The 10,221-nt window shown below is 30.8% G+C and overlaps 1 protein-coding gene and 1 long non-coding RNA gene across 3 annotated transcripts in view; one reads left to right on the top strand and one right to left on the bottom strand.

The window, feature by feature from the left end:
- Nucleotides 1-233: 233 nt before the first annotated feature.
- On the top strand, nt 234-3,171 carry LOC116186660. The gene is made up of 3 exons (XR_004151677.1): nt 234-281; nt 2,694-2,700; nt 2,766-3,171. It is a non-coding gene; the product is annotated as an uncharacterized LOC116186660 (long non-coding RNA).
- Nucleotides 3,172-5,319: 2,148 nt separating this feature from the next.
- LOC102674056 (FK506-binding protein 2) overlaps nt 5,320-10,221 on the bottom strand; it is a 103,993-nt gene continuing 99,091 nt past the window's right edge. Inside the window, exons 3-4 of one of the 2 annotated variants that reach the window (XM_006624705.2) lie at nt 8,958-9,082; nt 5,320-7,104 (exon numbers count right to left, since the gene is read on the bottom strand). In XM_006624705.2, coding sequence (XP_006624768.1) covers nt 6,916-7,104; nt 8,958-9,082 — 314 coding nt within the window. In that variant the 3' untranslated portion in view covers nt 5,320-6,915. The remainder of the gene's footprint in view (nt 7,105-8,957; nt 9,083-10,221) is intronic. The other variant, XM_006624706.2, reaches the window with a different exon arrangement.

The raw sequence follows: 10,221 nt of genomic DNA, 5'->3' as shown, positions 1-10,221 counted from the left end.
GTTATTTTCTGCCAATCTAAGCGCGTTTTTTATCATTTTTTTAACTTTTTTATGACCTCCAACTCTGTATTTTTATTATATGAAATATCTTTATTTTAGAGAATACCACGATACATCGACTGATATATTCAGAATGATATATATTAGGAATAATTCTTTCTCTATATTGAATTGTTCGAATAGATTTAATCATTGGAATGCATATGTTATGTTGTGTATGGGATTGTTAGTTTAAATGAAAATGGTATTGAAAGGTAGAATTATATATTATATATTACTTTGTGTTTATATATATTATATTATATATATTACTTTGTGTTTTAGTTTTTATGCAATAATACACGTTAAATTTATTGAAATTGTTATAAATAAAAAAAGTGACTCAATCAATATTTTTGTATATAACATTCATTTGTCAAAAGTAAGATTTGAGTAAATAAAATACGATGGAAAAAGACAAATATATATATTCACTGTCGTAATACAATTAGCTTTTAACTTTTAAAAATTATACATGATATGTATTTTATTTTCATTGATTTCTAATGACTGTTGTTTTGCGACTTTTTATTCCTTTATTCGATTAGTTTCTATATTATTTCCGTGTCCTGGATAGAATTGATCGACTTCTGCAAACGAATTTCCGATTTCGTGTTTGGAATACACATCGGGAATCGAAGAAGTGAAAACAGCCACTATTGATCAATTGAATTGGAGAAAATCCTTATCTTTTAAATTCTTTTTTTAAAACTATTTAGAAAAAAATATAATAGAATATATATGTTTCGATCTATATTTATCAATCAATTGATTCGATCATCAACTATTTTTAAACGAATATCAAATTTATTATATATTGATTTTAAAATAAATCTTGTAAATTCAGTGGATATACGATAAAGTATAAAATATCTCAAGCAATTTTGGTAGTAAACAATTTTATGTTTGAAAATTATTCGATTTATAGATGATGAACGCGCTTAATAATTTTCGAAATCTATTAACCACCATTCATAATTATGTATGCAAGTGCGAAACATTGATTTATTCTGCTAGCCACGAGTTCACATACTGTTAATAACAAATGCCAATCATACTAACGTGGAAACTAATTTTCTCGCTTGATCAATCATTGTCTGAAATGTTGAAATGGTGTTAATACTTCTATAATACTAAAGCATTTGATATTTTTGATATTTATTAATTGCTAAAACTAAAAAATTAACAAGCACTATATTTTTTTATAAAATTAGATCTATAGTTATAACAGAAGTAAAAAATCTACTGAAACTCTCATTAATGAAAAATAATAATATTTTGCAGTGATGAAAATTTTAACTTATTGTTATAAGACACACATAACTATTATTATTTATCAGTCACGCAAAATATTAATTAAAATAAGAATACTCAAGATAAAATCTTCGACATAATAGAATGTCTTTCATCAACAATGTAAATAATGATGGAAAAAGTTACTTACTTATGATTTATTTCTTTGGTTTGACTGCATGCAATCCTACTTTGGAATGATCATATTTATTTGATTTGTATAGCATTACTTACAATGTATTGATTAAACACATTTCGTGTAAAGATATTTTTAAACAATGGAATACATTCTGAAATATATTTTCAGAATATCCATACATGTATTTTCACATTCATATCATAATATTCGAATTATAATATTAAAAAATATTAATTTTGAAAGTATTTCAATATCTTCACTCACTAAAGAGATATTAACAATGGAGACAAACATATTAAAATTTATTAAGGACATTCGATACGTCATATTCTTCATATAAAAATAAAAAATATAAAACAATCTAAATATCTTATAAATACAATGTTTTTTATTCACTCAGATAAATCATTTCTAATTTACCATTTTTCCTCTTTACACGAAATGTTCGAAACTTAAAAAAAGAAAAAAAAAACTGCCTGCACCTTTTACCTGCATGGATAATATCACTTCCTCTTAATCCAAATAAAAATTCCATGTGATTCGTAGTGCGTAGAACGCTGAAGAACGGCCTCTCGGAAGAGGAGAAGAAGCACATCGCCACTTACATCAAGGGTTACTGACTGTGATAAAACTCGAACCCTGTAGCTCGTCCACGAGAAGGAAGGAGGGGAATAATAAGCACGAATCATCGAATCATCGATCGGATGTTGATCACACGGCCAGGGCATCGCGATTTTACGGAGGCCAACGAACACGACCAATTCAGAGAGGAAGCACACCTTGCAGGGAGTGAATCGCGTACACCAAGGTTATACGTTTAAAGAATTAGATATTACGTATACATATATAGATATATATATACATATACACACACGCATATACATATATTTCGATCGAACTTTCTGTACGCTGGCAGAAAGCAGTTGTTTCTATCGAAACTTGGAGGCCTTCTATTTTTCGACGTTATCATATCGATATCCCTGTCGTTCGTATTTTTCTCACCTCGTGAAAGAGTCTAAAATAATATATGGCTTAATACTTCTAAATCTTTGATTAGATGATTATTGCAAATCTAAATTGAATTCGAAATATAATTATAAACGATTATTCCGTGGAAGATTAAGACAAGTCAATGTATAGTTAGTTTTATATTGTTTCTCTATTCATAAGAAATGATATTTTCATCTCTAAAAATTGTTTGAAACGGAACATAAATAATGAGAATATAAGTATATATGAAATTAAATTATATTTGATAAAATAAAAATAGTAATGAATTTCGAAATGCAAAAAGAACGGCCTAAAATAGTTTTTGAGAATATAGATAGAATAGATCCAGATACTTTTGAGAGTTGTATTATAAATTATTTTCTAATTAATTTGGTCAGATTTTATACGATTTTATGGATATTTGATCAAACATCAAATAAGATGAGAAAGTTTACTATTTACTGACAAATTAGAATTGTTATAGAATATATATTATATAAATTAAATGGATATATCTAATGCATAAATCTTATGGAAAGTTCGTAAAGATATTTTTAATATTTGAAAATAAAGTTGGGAGAATCTTTTCAACGAATTCCTCTTCATAAAGAATTAAATAATTTTCATAACGATTTTATCGATTCTATATAAATCGAGATTGACCTCTTACCTTTCGATTTAATTTTTAATTATAATTATTGTGATGTAATGAAGTCTCTTATCACAAACGATCATTGGAGTACTTCAAATTCATATATGGAATCACGAATTAAATTCGTGTATAATTTTGATCTATAATATATATGTAATGAATTATATGATATGATTTTTACGTGATGATATATAGTGAGAAATGACTTATATCTGAATTTAATGTGATAATGAGGCAAGGGTTAATATATATAAATAAATATTCAAAGAATTTGTATTTTGCTCATTTATATTTACCTCCAACAATTTCATAATTATAAAATTTGAGCTTATAAAAATAATCTTCGCTAATTTTATAATTTTAAGATTTCCAACATTTAATAAAATTGAAAGACACGAAAAAATAAATAGCAAAGTTTATTATTTTATTTTACATACTACGTATAATAAAATGTTTAAACATAATTAGTAGTAAATTTAAAATTCTTTTAATTTTAATATATTTAATTATAATAAAATTGATTCACATAATACATATAAATAAAAAATATTTTGTTTATCATATAATACTTTAAATAAAAAATATATACTTTCATATATGGAATAAAACTTAATTCAATTTAATCGTGTCTTTCATATATCGAACATACAAAATATTTTATCTATTCGACTTTAATCGAAAGTAAAACGTGGAGAAGGTTAAATGATCGATCTTAAGAGATTTATTTAAATATTTCGACTGTTTGTAACTGTTTGCTGACTGTTTGTAAATGACCCATACATACTTGGTGAATACAACAACTTCTGAAACTTTTCTCCATCTTCAAAGAAAGAAAGAAAGAAAGAAAGAAAAAAAAAAAGAATAACACGAAAAGAAGAGGAGAAAAAAAAAAAGAGAAACTTTCGAAATGCATCTTGCGCAGTGACAGTTTCTCAGGAATAAATGCTCGTATGCAAAGAAGGAAGAATATCTCTTGAAGCAATTCGCTTTTGCAACATGCATGGGCCGAGAGGATTATTGAAAATACCCGTTGAAAAGCTTCTCCGTTTGAAAGTTCGAACGACAGGGATGAAAAGTCGGACAATCTTATTGAAACGTGCCTCAAACGATTTTTGATCCGTCGATGAAAAACTTTTAGTTCTTTCTTAAGGTTTAAGAAAGTTTCGAACGAAATTGAATGAAACCATTCGATAGTACGAAATGATGTCTTTCGTACGTATTTTTCATTTTTTCTTCTTTCTTTCTTCTTTTTTTTTTTTTTTCTTTTCGTTTATTCTTTTTCGACGAAGGAAATAAAATGGAAAATGTTTACGCGACAACGATTTTATTTCTGCGGATATCGTAGGTAGTGAATTTCGAATACCTAGGAGAGGAAAATATTTGTAAACGGTGTGATTTATTCGGCGAGAGGAGAAACTTAATTAATTTAATTATCATCTTATTATCGCGCCACGTGGCGTCGCGCGTGCGCAATTACTGTAATTTTCTGCGGAAATGAATTCTTGAAATAAAATTGAGAGCAGCAATAATGGGTCGTTTCGTTTCGTTTCATTCATTTTTACCTACTTTTCTCCTCCTGTTGTCCTGTTTTATCCGCGCGATTTAATTCCAAATGGGGATTTGGTATTGATATTGGATCGTTGGGAAATTCATTGAAATTTGTTTTACATAGCCGTCAATGAAATTTATCGCCTAAAATATAGGGTACCAATTTAAATTTAGTAAGTCCAAATGGAATATAACTTAAATTGTTATGGTCATCTCTTGCACTGATATTTGTTTATCGAGGATCGAATTTATTAAGGTTAAAAAAAAATAGTTATTTTTTTATTTTTCAATTACATTTATTTAAAGTATATTTATAAATTGAACAGAAGAGATAATATTGGAAAATAAATCGAAATGATAAAGAACAAAATTTCATATATGGCTATTATTTTTTTTTTTTTTTTTTGCAAAAGAAAACAATTAAAATTTATTAATTTAAGAAATAAGTATTAAAAATACATAATATATAACTTATTTATTAATCTAAATACATGATACGAATTCTTTGATTTATAAAGGGCAAAGATGGTAATAATATTTAAACTTTTATAAGATTCAACTTTAAGTTGTAAAATTTTATTTTATAAAATATCGAATATTTTTCATTTCATTTCTTCCTTTGCCTTCAGTTTCAAAAGAGTACAAAATAATTTTTTAAAAATAATTTTAATCGATAAACTGCTTCACTTTTCTCAAACAGAAAGAAAAGGACTGGCTACAAGAATTAAATTTGCAAAATTTCAGACATTAAATCCATAATTAAAAAAACTCTTTCGTTTGGGGAAGGAAAAGATTCAGAAATGCGAATCAAACAAGCTCAACGACTTATATAACAAACTGTGCTCGAGACACACGATTTATTATTATAACCTTCGTCCAACTTTAACAACATACAATATAATGTAGTAATAAAAACGTATCAATTAAAAAGTGTAATTAATGATAGAGCGTCGATCATGGGGGAAATAAGATCGCGTTTCTTAGCGACCGCCATTCATCTCCACCACGGATCTTCCTCGAGGCATTCTCGCGTCTCTTCCTCCATCGAGTTCCTCTCCACCACATGTCCTGGATACATATATATATATATATATACATATACATCTCGCGTGAAATTCGAGAATGCCGGCGGGATTTGTTGATACCTCGTGAAAAAGGGGATGGCGAATCATGTTTATCCTGTGTCTTATCTGTGTGTGTATACATGTGTGTGTGTACGCATGTGTGATAGAGCGGGGAATCGGATAAAAAAAGGAAGAAGCTTTCGAGAGAGGGATAGAATTGGCGCGTGTGATTCTTAGGTCGATGCGCTTAATTTAATTACTCTAACATCTATAATCGTGTAGAAAAAACACTTTCTCTCGTTCTCTTTCACATAATCACCCTTGTCTCTCTATCTCTCCCTCCCGTTCTCTCTTCGATCTCTCTTTCTATCTATATCTGTATAATTATATTACGTTGAACATCCTCGGCTTCGTGCCAGATTTTCGATCGCACACGACCCAGTCGTGCCTTTTCGCGAGTTCTTCCTCCTCAAGGCTTAGGATTCGCGGATATCTATTGTTGGAATGCACCGTTGGAAAGAATTTTTTCTTCGTTTCTTGCGTCCTCGCGTGATTATTATATCTCGTACAATCGTCGTCACCTTTCAACAGAAATATCCTCATCGAAGGGACGATACAGATGGATGAAAGTCGTCCAAGACATTCTTACGTCGCGTTAACTCTTCATTTGCGCTCCGTGGAAAGAGGCACACATAGACATCCCCTCCTCAAACTCAAATTTAATTCCATTAATCCTTCCAATTACTCGCACAAGCTCACTATAGAAAGAAAGTTCTTTCAATCTGGACAACAGCCAACCTCCTTCCTTCCCTTTCTCGATCCTCCTTACGTAGATCCTCCAACTTTCCAGAGATGATTCTCGATGAGTCTCCTTCGATTGGTCCAATGCCCTTCCCTCGCGAGAAAGATGAAGATAAATCCTGTTTTCTCTCTTTCCTCTTCAGAGGTGAAATACGATGATGATGAATACGCGGATGATGATATTCGCGAAGACACAATTCACAAGGAAAAATCGATCGATCGATGGATCGAGAGGTGACACGATTGGTGGAGGTGTTCCGTGTTCAGTGGCGTTCCTCGCGGATCGGACGAGAATCGAAGAGGCGATTCCGCTTGGATGGGAACACGTGGTGGCGCGAGACACGTCGGCGACGCGGTGCCCGGAGACGCGGCGACGCGGCACGAAGGCTTCAGAGCTCGTCGTGCTTCGGCCCACTGAACTCGTCGTGGGAGATGAAGCCATTCTTGTCCTTGTCCTCGTGCTGGAAGATCTCCTCAACGAGTTTGTCGTGGTCGGCCATTATCTTTTTCACCTCCTCGCTGTCCCCGCCGCTGCCCTTCTCCGCCTCGATCATCTGTTTCCTCAGATACTCGCTCACCTGTGCACACAAGCCAAGAGATTAGCTAGATCGTTTCATCATGTCCCCCCCTTTTCTTTTATTCGTGTTTGTTAACGAATCGCACGAGATTTGTTCGTGAAAAGTTATTGGAAATTATGTTTTGTTCATTTGTCGAGAGAAAGAGAGAGAGAGAAGATTGTATATTTTTGAGATTAGATTTGAAGTTTAATTAATATTTGAATATACTCTAATATTCGTATTAGAGTATAGTATTTATATTCGATAAATAGAAACATTTCTTTATTAAAAAAATAGAAATAGAATTTAATTGGATTATAGTAAATACGATAAATAATAAAAAATAATAAAAATAATAAAAAATCCACAATCACTATTAAGAAGAACGAAATTGGAAATTATTTGCAAAATAATTAGCACATTCCTTTGCTTATTAAAGAAATTTGACTCCCTACAAATTTATGAAATCTCTAAGTTGTAATTAAACATATTACTATCCTCAAAATATAATAATAATTCACATAATTGGATTATCCAAAATTGTATATCATTTTATTTTTCTTCTACTTTTATACAACTTGAAGAGAATTTCTCAGGATGAAAAACTTTCTCATTGTATTTCTAACGACTACGATAAACTATTAATAAGCCAAACAATATATTGAATAATAATTAAATAGAATTTTACACATCATCCCGTAACTCGAAAATTTCGATTTTGAATAATCCAAAGGAATAAAAAATAATACGTTCATCAGTTATCAAAAGGATTTATAAGAGTTCCAATATTTCCAATGAAACTCAATTCGGAGCTTTATAATCATCCCATTTCAAGCTATCTTAAAAAAAGGGTAAGCACATAAATTCAGCACGAACGAGTGTTTTCATTTATTCAAAGCTCTTTTCTTTTGGAATAAGCCGAAAAGGATGAAAAATATAAAACTGGCAACTATGTTTTTAAATGTACTCCGACGCGATATATTCAGTTAAAAAATTGTCAGTCGCACAATATTTTAAAATGATTAAAACGTTTCTCTATACGCGTTGGGATAAAAAAAAAAGGGACTAAAGGATTAGTGCACGTTTTTTATATACGTTGAAAGAGTCGACGAAAAAAAAGTACATATATATATATACATACATATATTTACGTATAACGTTACAAGCTTTACAACATCCCTTTCTCTCGACACAATGTGTACATGTTAATCCTTTGCACTTGCACGCCAGAGATAAAGCTGGCAGCAAGCCTGATTGGCCCATGCTTTGATCCTTGGAAATTTTATGAGAAGAGTCTCACAAAACAATTTTTTTTCTCCACCAAGCAACATATTTCCAATGGGAGAAAGAGCCACCGCAAAAAAGGGATACGTTAATCGTATCGTATCGTTTTATTAATAATGGAATAAAGCTTTCCACGAATTACGTGCAATACTTTGTTCATTTTAATTTCTCTCTCAGCCTCTTTCGCCGTTATCTGTAATGAAATTGTTGCATGGAATCATGCCCAAGTGTCGAGAACGACAATTTTGATGAGATGGTACAACAAGCAGCAGAGGGAATAAGATTACGAGTTCTTTATCAATTAAGTAAGAATTTCGGTTCTCTAATTGTCCAATTTCACGTGTATTTAATAATTGTGTGATAATGTAATACGAAGTGGTAAGAATTAGAAAATTAAGGAAAATGAATATGTGTGTTAAATATATGAAATTTATAATTCAAAAGTGATATGAAAGAAAGAGAGGAATAAAAGTTAGATAAAGATTAGTACAAAATATGTACGTGTAAGTTATTAATTTGTTAGATGTATTAAACACGTGTATTAAATCCTTCACCAAACGACTCTTAAAGAAAAATGAAAATGATCTTGCCATTGCTCTCACCTCCTCGCGAGACAATTGGTTGTCATGGTCACTGTCGATTTCTTTGAATACATTCGCGGTCGGTGGAGAGTCACTGATGTTGATCAGTTCAACTTCGAATAGCAAAGTAGCACCTGTAATCAGAATTACATGATTTTGTTAGAAATATACTCAATTTTTTTTTTATATTAATTCATATTCAAAAATAACAATATTTAAAATTACTAGTTTCTTTTTGAATAAGGATTGAAATTCACAATTACTTCAGTTTTTCTCACTTTAACATTTCCTCATACATAGTAAGTTTACATAGAGACGAGCAGACTATTTTCTTGAAATCCTAAATTTCCTTTGATACCTACAGTGCACTCAGAGAGTCATTTTCCCCGAGCCTAGGGCACAGATCTGTTAATAAAATATTTCACGATACTACTACAGTAAGGGCCCTCCTTGTTGTCGAACACGTTCCAAGAAGTTTCCTCCACTCAGACTTGCAAACGTTCCAAATGTTGGCAGACGGTAGCATCCGCATCTCGAGGACACCAGGGAAAGAGATGAAATTCGCCATTCAAGGTATGCCGAATTTTTCGTTAATATCGTTTAAACGTCCTCGAGATATGAAATCACGATGGGCATGACGAGGATGAAAAAGATGAGAGAGGAACGAGGTTTCTCCCGATCAGTCACGTTGATTTTCCATTATGTTTCACTGATCCCGAGAAGTACCGTTCAGTCGTATTGATTGACCGAAAGCCAATAAAAATCCAATACGTCTCTGTCAATGCTGACGAAAGACGATTGCCATGGCTTTTCTATTATTTGCTCGTCCATGATCTATACGAAAAATCTGTCTCGTCTCTTCTAGCTTTTCTATGATGTATGGCAAAATTTCTGTCGTTGACGTTTAATACTGATCGCAATTATTTTCGTTTAAATTCTTTTATAATCTGAATTATCACGTTCACTTTTTACTTTTCCTTTTATTTCTTTCTATTCTAAACATTTAAAGATTACTTTAATAATATAAATACCTTTAACAATTATTGAGAGATAAATATATGTATAGAAAGGAAGTCGTGTATAAATGTAATTTTTGATTTAATATATTAATGAAAATTATATTTTCAAGTACAGTTTAGAATATGAAGAAATTGAAACACTTTAAGACGAATTTCTTTTTAATCAATGAACATATAAAATCATGGAATTTAATCAATTTAAGTCTTTGTATATTTTATATTACATTTTGAAAAAAGAAAATGTGAAAATCACG

This window comes from Apis dorsata, unplaced genomic scaffold, assembly GCF_000469605.1.
Source record: "Apis dorsata unplaced genomic scaffold, Apis dorsata 1.3 scaffold_1097, whole genome shotgun sequence".
In the NCBI taxonomy this organism is placed as follows: Eukaryota; Metazoa; Arthropoda; class Insecta; order Hymenoptera; family Apidae; genus Apis; species Apis dorsata.
The sequence above is the reverse complement of the archived record's forward strand: the minus strand, read 5'-3'. Positions and strand labels throughout refer to the sequence as shown.